Source organism: Triticum aestivum, chromosome 3A (assembly GCF_018294505.1).
Source record: "Triticum aestivum cultivar Chinese Spring chromosome 3A, IWGSC CS RefSeq v2.1, whole genome shotgun sequence".
In the NCBI taxonomy this organism is placed as follows: domain Eukaryota; kingdom Viridiplantae; phylum Streptophyta; class Magnoliopsida; order Poales; family Poaceae; genus Triticum; species Triticum aestivum.
The window spans coordinates 530,214,714-530,229,215 of NC_057800.1; the positions used below are offsets into that span (position 1 = coordinate 530,214,714).

The following is a 14,502-nucleotide window of genomic DNA, read 5'->3' on the forward strand; positions in this document are numbered from 1 at the left end:
TGCTTGACTTGTGCTAAGATAGCTAAAATCTGCCAAGAACTAAAATTGGGAAAAGGCTAGATTTTTATTTGGTCAAGTAGTCTAATCACCCCCCCCCTCTAGACATACTTTCGATCCTACAATTTGCCGAAGAGCCACGGTGCCGTGGTGTTCGAAATTCATCCCCATTTCTTGCATGGGACATAAACATAAACCCATGGACACATATATGATTTTACAACCCATGTTGGTGCACCGGAACATGTGCATGTGCTTTAATTTTGAATTATGCACCCGGAAATGGTTAGAAAACCAATTTAATGTATAAAATTTCCAAACGAACCCTGAATAATTCTATTTTTTACGACACACATATAGTTGCATGTTCACTACAGATAAAAGGTCTAGTAATTCAAACACCGTCCATTGCTGCTGTGACCCCATTATGTAATTCAAATTAAGATGAAAAATTAATTAGATCCCACACAATTTATTATCACCCACCGTGTGAGATGCAACACAAAATATCTTGGAGCACCGTCGGATTATAGTACGCATACAACTTACACGAGAAGGTGCGATGACTACAGTCTACAGCCCACTTTGAATAAGGGACCGTGTCTGATAACACTTTGTGTGTCGGGTTTTTCGCTGAAGCGATTCCAAATTTTCGGCTTCCACGGAAATATCTACCTCCTCACCCCCTCCCCCTTATCAAAAGCCACATTTCCCCTGTTTCCGCCTTCCTTTCCAAGTTGAAACCTTCACTCCTTGCTTGCAGCGTCGCCTCCTTGCCGACGATCCTCCTTCACGCTGCTCGGCCTCGCCTATCCAGGCAGGTAATCCACACCCGACCCCCATCCTCCTCCTCCTTCCACATCCCACATGCCCCGACCATCGGCACGAGCACGACACCTTTCACCCAAATCACCGACCCCTCCACCAAATAAGCGCCGCCCTAAGCCATGATGCACGTAGTATAGCCAGGATCTCAAGGAGCATTTGGCAGCAGAGAAGCAAATCGCGGCCGCATGCGTGGATGAGGTCGCGATGGCTGCCATTCATGCCGACCCCCAAATCTTGGAGGAGCACCTCGCCGTCGAGGCCATCGTCGACGCCTCGCGCGCTGACGCCGCGACGCGGTTGGCTGCTTTAAGTGACAGTTCGTGGCATGTTCTCGAGGCCACCGTCAGTGCCTTCGACGAAGACTACAAGGTGTTTTCTCAGTGTGCACGTGCTTACCTCATCTCACGAGCCAGCAGGTTGGTGCCCGAAGCAGCTTAGGCAACTCACCACTACAACGAGGGCACCCACAATGCGGAGGCATCGCCCTCTTCCATGTCCAAGGAGCCAATCATCATCAATATCTCTGACAATGAGGAGTAGCTTGTCTTATTACCTCACTATAAGGACCCATGTTCAGTTTGCTAGCTCCTGTCTTTCCTTAACAAATTCTAGTGAATTGTGCTATCTTTTTTTACCATGCAATCTTCTGCTCTGGTGTATATGTTCTATATGTCGTGCAATGTGGTGTTCAGTTAACTATTTGGTTCAATTCTGCAAATGTGATATTCAATTCTTCAGGGTGCAATTTTCCAAGTTATCAAGCATGCTTGGTTTGGTTAACTGTTTGGTCTTTTATTAGTAGTATGTTATATTGTGCAATGTGGTGCTCAGTTAATGTTTGGTTCATTTGTTGTGGTGTTTAGTTAACTGTTTGGTTCAATTCTGCAATGCGGTGTTCAATTGTTGTGGGTGCATTTTGTTATTGTATACCATGTGAGAAATAAATCGAATTTGGTTGTACTAAATACATGAGAAACAAATACAATTGTTATATTTCCAAGTTGTTAAGCATGCTTGGTTTGTTTAACTCTCTGATCTTCTATTAGGAGTATGTTATAGTGTGCAATGTGGTGCCCAGTTAACGTTTGGTTCATTTGTTGTGGTGTTTAGTTAACAGCTTGGTTCAATTTTGTAGTGCGATGTTCAATTGTTGTGGGTGCATTATGTTATTGTATACCATGTGAGAAATAAATTGAATTTGGCTGTACTAAATACATGAGAAACAAATACAATTGCTATATTTCCAAGTTGTTAAACATGCTTGATTTGGTTAATTATCTGATCTTTTATTAGGAATATGTTATATTGTGCAATATGGTGCTCAGTTAACGTTTGGTTCATTTGTTGTGGTTTTTAGTTAACTGCACGTGCATGATCCGTTGTCTAATAGCACATTATTGTGCAATTGCGGGAACCATTCTAATATTTAGGTTTTTAACAATTTGGTCTTGCACATTTAGGTCCTGCTGTCAGAGGTTTTGACCCACTGTTCGACCCTTTTTGCATATGGGGAAATGAGTTGTCCATGAATATCAATCAAGTCAAGAAACTCAAAAAGATTGTTAGGATACAGAAATTAGCGACAAAAACAATAAGATCTTTGTCTGCACAATGAAGAAGACATCAGTTCACTACAAGATGGTACTAACTATTATACATTGCCTTTTTTTATTCCTTTGCCTCATTTCCAATATAGAGAAGATATTTATTTTTAGGCTTTTCCAAAGCAGTTCACTGATGATTACCTCTCAAACCACTTCTATGTCAGGAGGCGATGAAGGTTTTCATACAACACTCACGATTCAATATTGAAGTGTTTCTGAAGAGGACGAAGGACGGACGGTCAATCATCCACAGACACTGGCCTAAAGTTGCAAAGACCTTCAACATGAATGAAGGATTAATATTCGCCTTCCGCTTCAGCAGTTTTCCAGATGAGATGCATCTGTCTATATACCATCTATGATGCTAATTTCTAAAGGTTCTACATGTTGCATGTGAAACTTGGTGCTGGTGCAGTTGTGTAATGGGGTAGCTGAGTGCTGAAGCTATATCATGTTGTACTCTGATGTATTTCAATTATGAAATCCTGCTTCCTTAATATGGAAATGAAATATATCATCTGTTTAATATGAATGTCAATTAGATTAGTAAATGGATTATTAATAACAGGGAAATTAGCCTGCTAATTGGGTTTTGCTATTACAAACGGTTATTGAGAAAATACTGTGGACGATGACCTCAGGCAACGCACATAGTTTCTCTAGGAATAAACCGTGTTGGATCAATGAACAATCACACACGCCCTTCTCTTGAAAACTGTTTGCGTTAGGCCACCTTGCACAATCGTTTACCACATAAAAATTGTGTGTGATGGACAGTCTTTGCCACACAGTTTCTTTTACGCACCGTGTGTGATGCATTCAATAATGCAAACGATAAAATTGTTAATATCGTGTGCAATGGCAACGCTATCACAAACGATTTAACGGGGAAAATTGTATGTGATGTACCTGTGAACGAAAACGTTTTTCTTGAAGCGACTGTGTGGGATGTACATACGAATGGAAACATTTAGCGGGGGACTACTTGTGTGGAATGTACTTGCGACCGGAAACAATTTCACCTGTATAATTGTATTTTTTAGCTCTACTATATGTATTTCCGTATTTGAGCGCTCACCGGTCGCCCACGACCTCATTTTGCCGAGCGTGTGTGCCAAGAGGGCATATCCCCGGCGGTTTCTGGGTCGTGTGTGAAGGACCCCTCTATCACCGTCAATCACTAGGCGATGGTTCCAAATGCCGTCACGGAAAGGGGTCAGAAACCGTTTGTATAGCACCGACGCGTACCAGTGTTAGCAATATGAGCATCAAGTAATTCAACAAGTGGCAAAGATTAATCCAACAAAGTAGAAGCATCATCATGAGTATCATCAACACCAGAACTATTATCAATTACTTGTGACATATTAGATTAAATAGCAGGTGGTGGTGCGTAAGCTGACTTAAAATAGAAGGTTAATCAAGTGTAGATCGAGTTGGTAATTCCTTACTTCCCCTCGCCTTAGAGGGCATGATCTTGGTCTTAGAGTCTTTCAGATTCTTCATGGTGAATATAAATTGCAGCAGATATTCAACTCGCAAGTGAACTTAATAAATAAAGATATGCTCCCCGACAACGGCGCCAGAAAATAGTCTTGATGACCCACAAGTATAGGGGGTCACAATAGTTTTTAAAGGTAGTATTTCACTCAAATTTATTGATTCCACACAAAGAGGGCCAAAAAATATTTATAAGCCTTAGAAGTTAAGTTGTTAATTCAACCACACCCGAGAAGTCACTTCTTTGTAGCAACTTGTTAGTAGCATAGTAATATGATAACAGTGGAAACTGTAGTAGCAATAGTGACAGTAACAGTAACAGTAGTAGTAGTTTTGTAGTAATTGGAACAACAACGGTAATAGTGATATGAGGAAAGACAATATTATGAAAGGCATATGCATGGAGTAGCGATGGATATTTAGATAACGTTCATCATGTAACAGTTACAAATCAAGAGTGATACACAATAGCTCTAATTCACCAATCATATGTAGGCATGTATTCCATATATAGTCATATATGCTTGCGGTAAAAACTTGGACGACATCTTTTGTCCTACCCTTCCAAGGTAGTAGGGTCCTAACGAAAACTAAGAGTAATTAAGGCGCTCCTTTTAATAGAGAACCGGAATAAAGCATTAACACAAAGTGAATATATAAACTCCTCAAAATTACAGCCATCCCCGGAGGGTATATCAATTATTGTCACCTTGGGGTCTACGGTTCAGAACAATAACAGGCGCATATAACTTAAAAGATAGGATCAAGAACTCAAATATATTCATAAAAACATAGTAGATTCAGATATGGATTCATGACACTTGGGCCCTAGTGACAAGCATTAAGAATAGCAAAGTCATACCAACATCAATCTCAAAACATATTGGATACTAGGGATTAACCCCTAACAAATTGACTTGATTACATGACAAATCACATCCATCTCCATCTACCTCTAGTATGCCTGCAATGAAATTACTCACTCTCGCTGGTGAGCATCACGAGGTTGTTGATGAAGAAGGGTTGTTGATGATGACAGCGACAAACCCCCCTCTCCGGGGCCTCGAATGAACTTCAGATCAGCTCTCTCGATGAAAAATAGAAGGTGGCGGCGGCTCCGTATCATAAAACATGATGAAACTTAATCTCTAATTTTTGTCTCAAGAAGACAGTATTTATGGACTTCGGGTTAAGGCAAACGGAGGCTAGAGAAACCCACAAGCTCAAGATGGCACACCCCCTGAGCTTGTGGCTCTCTGGTGACCCCACTCTAGTAGTTCTTTACGCCAATATATTTATATATTTCAAAACAATTCTTTATAAAATTTCGTCTAATTTCGAAAACTTTTTATTTCTGCAAAAAACAACACCAAGATAGTTCTGCTGACAACAGTGTCAGTTCCGGTTAGTTTCATTCAAATCATGTAAATTAAAGATCAAAACAAGAGAAAAATTGTTTTAAAAAGTAGATATGTTGGAGACGTATCAACGACCGGATTCTATCTGATCCAGATATCCATGATCAAGATCTCTGACTGTAGTTTCGGAACACGTCGACGGCCAAATTAAGGACCAATCATGCAGATTGTTGTCGTGATGCGACAAGAGCACTAGGACCGCGGCCACGTCGTTGCTTCCACCGAGCGACGCCATCGCCGCCACATCGGAGGACGCCAGCCTACGCCGCTCACAGCCGCCAGCTGAAGACGGACGCCAAATCGGGCCGGATCCCGATCCGCCGCCACCGCCTCACGTGCACGATCCGCCACCTCGAAGCAGCCGTGCGCCGCCCGTCCAAACGAAGAAGATGAACATCAAGGAAAGAGGTAACATGTAAGGTCCAGTGTGTAGTCCAACGCGAGCAAAATGAACATTAAGTACGTAGTACCTGTACATTAAATTGTACTATATTCATACACATTCATGGCATACAAAGTTCATCTCTGAATTTTAGCAATTTTCGGGGTGCAAACGAGCGCAGAATCACGACGCGAGTGATCGACGATGATGCTGGCCCTGCAGGTGCGTGCGCATCTGCAATTTGCGCAAACTTCGTCCTCCGCGGAGCACGACTTCCCCACCTCCTCCTCGCCCTTCGCCGTCGCGTCGGTCGCGAGTTAGAAAACGTGCTGTCAAAAGCGACGCCGCAGCGCGAGCGATACCTTCTTGCTCTCACCTCGCGCCGGGCCCCGCACCGACGACACCGAGCACACCACCAACCTGCCCCCGACCTCCGACCCGCCCGCCTTGCAGGTTACGCCCCGCCCAATCGCCCGTCACCTTCGCTTCCAAAACCCGCAAAATCGCTCCCTCCCGCGAAAAACACCTGCCGCACGCCGCCCCGCCTCTGCGCCTCTCCCCCTCCCCTGTCCGCTCAGGCGGCCAAACCTTTGCTTCCATTCTTTCCATCCACCCGCCGATGCGATGCCGACGCCCCAACCCCACCCACCGCCTGCCAGCGCCACGCCACCGCACCCCCGCGCGCGCGGCCGTGGCTATATCACCACGCATCCAACCTCCGGCACGCTGAGCCTATCCCTCCCTCTCTCTCTCCCACTCCACTCCCCACCCTTCCGGCCACCGCCGCCCCAGCCGCCCGCGCGCCGGCGAGGAGGGGTGAGTAGTGAGGAGCAACGATGGAGCCGGGGACCCATCCTCCCTGCGCGGCCTGCGGGGACGACGCGCACGCCGCCTGCCGCGCCTGCAGCTACGCGCTCTGCAAGGCGTGCCTCGACGAGGACGTCGCCGAGGGCCGCGCCGCCTGCGCGCGCTGCGGCGGGGAGTACGCCGTCTCCGACCCAGGTCCGTTTTCCTCTGACAGAAGCTTGGCAGCCCAGCGAGGGGGTTTGCGCTGATGAGTTTGCTCTCTGTTCCAGCGAATGGCAAGGGGAGCGCCGCGGAGGAGGAGGAGGCGGCGGTGGAGGACCAGCTCGTCGCCGAGGGCCTGCGTGGGCGGGCCACAATGGCGAACCAACTCAGCGATCGCCAGGTGAAGTCATTTATTCGTGCAACTGTCCGGTTTTGTGTAGAACAGCTGAACACACACCTGACACCCCTCAAGGAAGGGGAATTTCCTACAGTTCTGACAATGTTGGATGTGATTTTGGTTCAACAGGATGTAGTAAGTCATGCCAGGACCCTGAGCAGCATGTCTGGAGTTGGGAGTGGTAGGCATACTTCTCTACTTTGCTTGGGCTTTTTACCTTACTCTGATGTCGCTCGAGTACTGAATTTTTTTTACTCACTCTGGATTTGAAGAGTTGAATGACGAATCCGGGAAGCCCATCTGGAAGAACAGGGTTGACAGTTGGAAGGAGAAGAAGAATGAGAAGAAAGCCTCAGCGAAAAAGGCTGCGGCTAAAGCACAAGTTCCGCCTGTGGAAGAACAGATCATGGAAGAAAAGGAGTAAGAATTATGCATCCATTTATACATCCTTAAATTGATTACTTTAGAGCTTTTACTTCTATCAATGTGTCTGAATAAATGAATATTTGTAAATCTCTCCTTGACCATTTTTAGGTATAATCATAACAATTACTCCCTCCGTCCCAAAATAAGTTCAGCGACACTTATTTTGGGACAGAGGGAGTATATAGTTAGCTCATTCGCACCCAAGATTCTTTTTAGATGAGCTAGATGCCAGTTATATTTGAAATTGACCTTAATGTCTCATGTGACTATCTTACCAGATCCCATATACAAACTTCTATATCTCCCATGTACTGGGGAAAATAGCTGAAAATGTGATATTGTATTCACACTTCATATCTCATTAACATGCTTCATTTACACCTTAGTCACAAAATTTGTTGCTTAACTTGGCCTATAACCATTAACCACACCTTGTTTATACATCTTAACATCAGGTTGTCAATTTAATACGTTTAACTTTTCTGCTATTATACTCTCCCCTGGCTTAGTTCAAAACCTTTTGAGCTTCACCTCTGCTACATTATAAAATAACATGGTGTTTTGTTGAAATGCATAATGTCACCTTCCCTCATTAGCTTACGATTTTGGGTGAGTTGGCTGGTTCATATAATTCAAGTGTTTTAATTTTAATATGCTGACAATTTATTGTTACACACCAAACGATTTTGCAGTTTGACAGATGCGTATGAGCCACTTTCCCGGATCATCCCTATATCGAAGAACAAGCTCACACCTTACAGGGCAGTCATCATTATGCGGCTAGTTGTTCTCGGGCTCTTCTTCCACTACCGTATCACCAACCCTGTCGACAGCGCCTTTGGTCTCTGGCTGACTTCAGTCATATGTGAGATCTGGTTCGGTTTCTCCTGGATCCTGGATCAATTTCCCAAGTGGTGTCCTGTCAACCGAGAGACTTACGTTGATAGGCTGATTGCACGGTATGCTCGGTAGTAGTACCACTAAAACTGTTTATATTATACTCCCTCCGTTCCCAAATATAAGTCTTTTTAGAGATTCCAACAAGTGACTACATACGAAGCAAAATGAGTGAGTCTACACTTTAAAATATGTCTACATACATCCGTATGTCGTGGTCCATTTGAAATGTCTAAAAAGATTTATATTTAGGAACGGAGGGAGTATATCAGTAAGCATTGTTTGTACTGAATTTCATAATCCATGCATGTTACAGATATGGAGATGGAGAAGATTCTGGGTTAGCACCTGTGGATTTCTTTGTCAGTACAGTGGATCCATTGAAAGAGCCTCCGCTAATCACTGCGAACACTGTGCTGTCCATTCTTGCGGTGGACTATCCTGTTGAGAAAATTTCGTGCTACGTCTCTGACGATGGAGCTGCCATGCTCACGTTTGAATCACTTGCTGAAACTGCGGAATTTGCAAGGAGATGGGTTCCATTTTGCAAGAAGTTCTCCATTGAGCCACGAACTCCTGAGTTCTACTTCTCACAGAAGATTGACTACTTGAAGGACAAAATACACCCGTCTTTCGTCAAGGAGCGTAGGGCTATGAAGGTATATTTCGATTGGACAGTTTGACAACGTCCTTTATTTTGGAAGTTTCATTTTGCTGTTAGTCATGTAAATAAGCATTGTGTTTTGTGCAGAGAGATTATGAAGAGTTCAAGGTGAGGATAAATGCTTTGGTTGCCAAGGCTCAGAAGACACCTGAGGAAGGCTGGGTCATGCAGGATGGGACACCATGGCCTGGGAACAACTCTCGTGACCACCCCGGCATGATTCAGGTAATTTGCTTTTCACTATTGAAATCAGTCCAGGAAATGTTATGGGTCAATCGCCTTTTTTAAAAACATATAAGGCGATCTTTGACTGACGAGCTATTTTAACATGGTCCCTCTTAGTATTGAGGTTTATACACGTCATAATAATGAAGTGTACTCTGCCATTTGGACTTGAAAGTTCAATATAAAGCTTGGTTTTGCCTTTCATATTACTCCATATAAGCAACGGCAAAGTGCCAACTTTCTTTAACCTCTTAAGATATTAAGACATAACAAAAACCTTTACAAATAAAAAAACAGGATCTATTTGGTAGTTAATTTTCCTGGGCATTGTGCCCAAAATCATTCATTATTTGTTCAGCATACGATTAGTTGCCATTGTCTCAAATGTCCTCACTGAAGCTGAACTTACATGAGATCAGGTTCCACTTACATGATTAAAAGCAAAGTCGTAGTTTGCAGATGTGGAACTGATGCTTCTAGTATGATGCCTGCTGACCTTCCAAGAAAACCAACGAATAGTTACCTTGTCGGCGATTTTTTCAAACTTATCCTTATCGTATTTCTGACTTCTGGTTGCAGGTTTTCCTTGGTGAGACCGGTGCTCGCGATTACGATGGAAATGAGCTTCCTCGGCTAGTATATGTTTCAAGAGAGAAAAGACCAGGGTACCAACACCACAAGAAGGCAGGGGCTATGAACGCTCTGGTAAATCCTTTTTTAGAGAGAATTATCCTATTTATTTGTCTATTTTGACAAAATTTGCTTGAATACAAGGTTACTGAATAATTATCTAATTTGGCAGGTCCGAGTGTCTGCTGTTCTGACAAATGCTCCCTACATTCTTAACCTTGACTGTGATCACTATGTTAACAACAGCAAAGCTGTGCGTGAAGCAATGTGCTTCATGATGGACCCTTCCGTTGGTAGAGATGTCTGCTATGTCCAGTTCCCACAGAGATTCGATGGGATTGATCGCAGTGATCGTTATGCCAATAGGAACGTCGTGTTCTTTGATGTAAGCATTATGCCACTGATGTGTATTCCATTTAAGTATCTTTACCCAACTTATATGTTCATACTTATCATGCACAGGTTAACATGAAAGGGCTTGATGGCATCCAAGGGCCGGTTTATGTGGGAACTGGTTGTTGTTTCTATAGGCAAGCACTCTACGGTTATGGGCCACCATCTCTGCCTGCCCTTCCAAAATCGTCGGCTTGTTCATTCTGCTGCTGCTGCTGTCCTAAGAAAAAGGTTGAAAAAACTGAGAAGGAAATGCACAGAGACTCCAGACGAGAGGACCTTGAATCTGCCATTTTCAATCTACGGGAAATCGACAGTAAGTGCACGAACTATGTGGAATAAAACGTTCTAAATCTTAAGAGTTGTGTTTTCGTAACATTGGTTGCTTTTGCAGACTACGACGAGTATGAGCGGTCCATGCTTATCTCCCAGATGAGCTTCGAGAAGTCGTTTGGGCAGTCTTCGGTATTCATTGAATCAACTCTTATGGAGAATGGGGGTGTTCCTGAGTCTGTAGACCCTTCTACACTGATTAAAGAAGCCATTCATGTCATTAGCTGTGGATATGAAGAGAAAACTGAATGGGGAAAAGAGGTTAGCTCTTGCTCTTCAGTGTCTATACTTATGTCGAATTACTTGACTATGCCTCAGTCATTTTGCTCTGTTCACTAGGCATGACTGCTTGTTCTGCTTTTTTGTCAGCTTGGTTGGATCTATGGTTCAGTTACAGAGGATATTCTGACTGGGTTTAAGATGCATTGCCGTGGGTGGCGATCAATCTACTGCATGCCGATAAGACCCGCATTCAAGGGATCAGCCCCAATCAACCTTTCCGATCGTTTGCACCAGGTTCTTCGGTGGGCTCTCGGTTCTGTTGAGATCTTCTTCAGCCGGCATTGCCCGCTGTGGTACGGCTACGGTGGTGGCCGTCTGAGGTGGCTCCAGAGGCTGTCCTACATCAACACCATCGTCTACCCCTTCACCTCTGTCCCTCTCGTCGCATACTGCTGCCTGCCTGCCATTTGCTTGCTCACTGGCAAATTCATCATTCCAATCGTAAGATTTCTGAACACACATACATTGACATCGGACTCTGATGATTATCACTGTTAAACGATGATAACATTGTTCACTTGTTGACAATACAGCTCTCCAATGCCGCAACAATATGGTTTCTTGGTCTCTTCACCTCCATCATCCTGACGAGTGTCCTGGAGCTGCGGTGGAGCGGCATTGGCATTGAGGACTGGTGGCGCAACGAGCAGTTCTGGGTCATCGGTGGCGTGTCTGCTCATCTCTTTGCCGTGTTCCAGGGTATCCTCAAGATGGTGATCGGGCTGGACACCAACTTCACGGTCACGAGCAAGGCCGCGGAGGACGGCGATTTCGCTGAGCTGTATGTGTTCAAGTGGACGACGGTGCTGATCCCGCCCACGACGATCCTGGTTCTCAACCTCGTCGGCGTGGTGGCCGGGTTCTCGGACGCGCTCAACAGCGGCTACGAGTCATGGGGGCCGCTCTTCGGCAAGGTGTTCTTCGCCATGTGGGTGATTATGCACTTGTACCCGTTCCTCAAGGGTCTCATGGGCCGCCAGAACCGGACTCCCACCATCGTCATACTCTGGTCCGTCCTGCTGGCCTCGGTCTTCTCCCTCCTCTGGGTCAAGATCGATCCCTTTATCACCGGTGCCGAGACCGTCGCCACCGGAGCCTGCAGCAGCATCGACTGCTGAGCAACTGCCACTGCTTGGAGGTCCAGGCAATTGTTTGCTGGTCAGCGGATGTGTGTATTTGATCAATGTAAAAACCTTTGTCCACCATTACAGAGGTGATGTAGGCTACTATTTTGTGTCGATTTTTTCACTGCTGTTGACTCTCTTATGGAAAGTTTTGATGTTAAAGCCGCTGGAATTGTGAGCGGCCAAAGTTGAAGTTCGTGTAAAGCATACTTGTAGAAAGGAAGCATGTACTTCTGTATAGAGATAAAAAAAGAGTCTGCACCAGAGGAACCTGAAATTGTATCTGATATGGAAGATGATAACATTGTCAGTTGTGACTGGCCTTCTAAAAGGAAGCAAAGGGGGTGTACTCGGCCTTTTAGAATTGAGATTTTTTTAACTCTGTCACCCCATCGACAGTTTGGAGAATGCTTCAAACTATCGATGCAACCACATTGTGTTCCAGAAGCTACAGCCAGTTCCGTTTTTCCAATGTCAACTTTGCGGTCGCATGATTCTAGTTTTGCCATAGAACTACTCTAACCAAGTGTATCATCATCATCTAGCACGACCTTTCCGAGTAAATAGCATAAAACTACTACTTTACAGGCTAGGGTTCCAAAAAACTACCACTTTTTAATTTTTTTCAGAAAGCTACCAAACGAGCGGTCGGCTGTTTCAAAAAACCCCAAATCCTCTTTCTTAAAAAATTAAACATGTTTATGACAAGTCGGGCCCGCCACTAAACGCACCGTTTGTTTGACCGTTTGTTTAACCGTTAGCTGACATTTGGGACCCACATGTCACTGTCTCTTTTAAAAAACCGCAATCAGGTCCTTGTAAATTTTCACAAAAGCAATTGGCTCCCTCCCGTCCCCCTGCTCTAGAACGACAGGAGCTGCGCTGGCCAGCAGCCCCGCCGGATGAGCTCGCCGGCCAGCAGCCCCGCCGTGAGGAGCTCGCTGGCCAGCAGCTCCGTCATCGCCGCGGGCCTTCCTTCGGTCGCCCGTCGTCGTCCACTGCGCACGGGGTGGACCTCCCGTTCGGCGAGGCAGTGGGTGGCCGCCGTCGCAGGCGAGGCAGGCGTGGCCGCCGGCGCACACAGGCGAGGGGGGCGTGGCGGCGGCCACAGGCGAGGGGCGGGGCGGCGTGGTGGTCGGCGTAGGCAAGGGGCGACGTGGCGGCGGCCACAGGCGAGGGGCGGGGCGGCGTGGTGGTCGATGCAAGAGGGGTGGCGTGGCGGCGGCCACAGGTGAGGGGCGGGGCGGCGTGGTGGTCGATGCAAGAGGGGTGGCGTGGCGGCGGCCACAGGCGAGGGGCGGCGTGTTTCCGGCCGCTGCGGGCGCGGCTCACCGGCCGCAGGTGATGCACGGCGTCGGCCCGGAGGTGGCATCGCGGTTCCAGGCAGAGCTCTCGAGATCGAGCTCCTGCCATGGCGGGTGCCCCTCCTCTGGATCTGGGGATCTGATTGCTTTTTTTGAAAAATTCCAGGGACTCGATTGCTTTTTTAGAAAAACTTTCAGGGACCCGATTGCTTTGTCAGACACTGACATGTGGGCTTCACATGTCAGTTAACAGTCAAACACACGGTTAAATAGACGGAATGTTTAGTGGCGGGCCCGACCTGTCATAAACAGGTTTAATTTTTAAGCAACGGGCATTTTGGGTTTTTTGAAACAGCCGACCACTCGTTTGGTAGCTTTCTGAGAAAAATTAAAAAGTGATGGTTTTTTGGAACCCTAGCCTGTAAAATAGTAGTTTTATGCTATTTACTCGACCTTTCCAGCATCAGCTTTTGGACTACCTTTTTACCCACTACAAACATCAGATCGGAGTGCTAATTACCGCATTCTCAGTGAAAAAGGCGCACTGATGAGACATCAATCGCTGCTACCTAATCGTCACGAGGACGTGAATTAGAATTACACACGCGAGGAACACGGCTCATCGATGGATTATCCTATGTGTCAAGAATGACGTGGCCAAATGATGCCCGGTGTGCTGCTCTAGTGATGCGGCCTAGCTATATCAATCGAGTGCTAGTGCTAGTGCTAATGCTACTTATGGGGCGCGTTTAGCTTGCTATCGTGGCCAGCGTAGTGGGTATTGATTGCATGAACAACGTAAGGGCATGAGTGGGGAATCAAGCCTTAGTATGATGCTTGTACTATGCAATCATGAGCGTTCATTAGGGCGGCGATCGATCCATCATTGCCCCCGTAAATCGCCGTGGCAAAGCGGGCAATATGGATCAACAAACTACTGTAAACTTACTTCACCAGTCGGGAATTGGTCTACCGATCGAGTAAGAGCATCACTGCATGTCTGCTGCACTCGTGCAATCTGTACGCAAGCAGCAAATTTGACTCCACGAGATCAAGATCAAGTGGTAGTTCAAACGGTTAGGGCAACTCCACCGACTCAAACGGATACATGTTTTGTCCGTTTTTTACCCATTTGGGTTGGCCAAACGATAGTGTCTGTTTTTTTTGGTCGGCGCCTGCATCCAACACTACCTGACGAGTTTTTTTCCAGACAGACTTAAAAAATGCAGAAACACGTTCAAACTTAACATAATTAGCATAATTAAACATTAAACGCGGGCCAAATGCCGGCCAAAATTCACTTGAACAT

General features: G+C 45.8%; 1 protein-coding gene across 1 annotated transcript; it reads left to right on the forward strand.

The window, feature by feature from the left end:
• The first annotated feature begins 6,462 nt into the window (after positions 1 to 6,462).
• Positions 6,463 to 12,253, forward strand: LOC123062060 (cellulose synthase A catalytic subunit 4 [UDP-forming]). Its single transcript, XM_044485391.1, has 13 exons — positions 6,463 to 6,731; positions 6,806 to 6,918; positions 7,045 to 7,096; positions 7,188 to 7,335; positions 8,034 to 8,300; positions 8,555 to 8,897; positions 8,990 to 9,127; positions 9,707 to 9,832; positions 9,930 to 10,142; positions 10,220 to 10,466; positions 10,545 to 10,744; positions 10,853 to 11,206; positions 11,299 to 12,253. Exons 1-13 carry the CDS (start codon positions 6,566 to 6,568, stop codon positions 11,881 to 11,883), a joined length of 2,952 nt encoding a protein of 983 aa, XP_044341326.1. The 5' UTR covers positions 6,463 to 6,565; the 3' UTR covers positions 11,884 to 12,253.
• The last annotated feature ends 2,249 nt before the right edge of the window (positions 12,254 to 14,502 follow it).

Coding starts and splice junctions, on each gene's coding strand:
- LOC123062060 (XM_044485391.1), top strand. CDS start 6,566: ATGGAGCCGGGGACCCATCCTCCCTGCGCGGCCTGCGGGGACGACGCG. Junction 9,128..9,706: donor ACCACCCCGGCATGATTCAG/GTAATTTGCTTT, acceptor TTCTGGTTGCAG/GTTTTCCTTGGTGAGACCGG. Junction 10,745..10,852: donor AAACTGAATGGGGAAAAGAG/GTTAGCTCTTGC, acceptor CTTTTTTGTCAG/CTTGGTTGGATCTATGGTTC.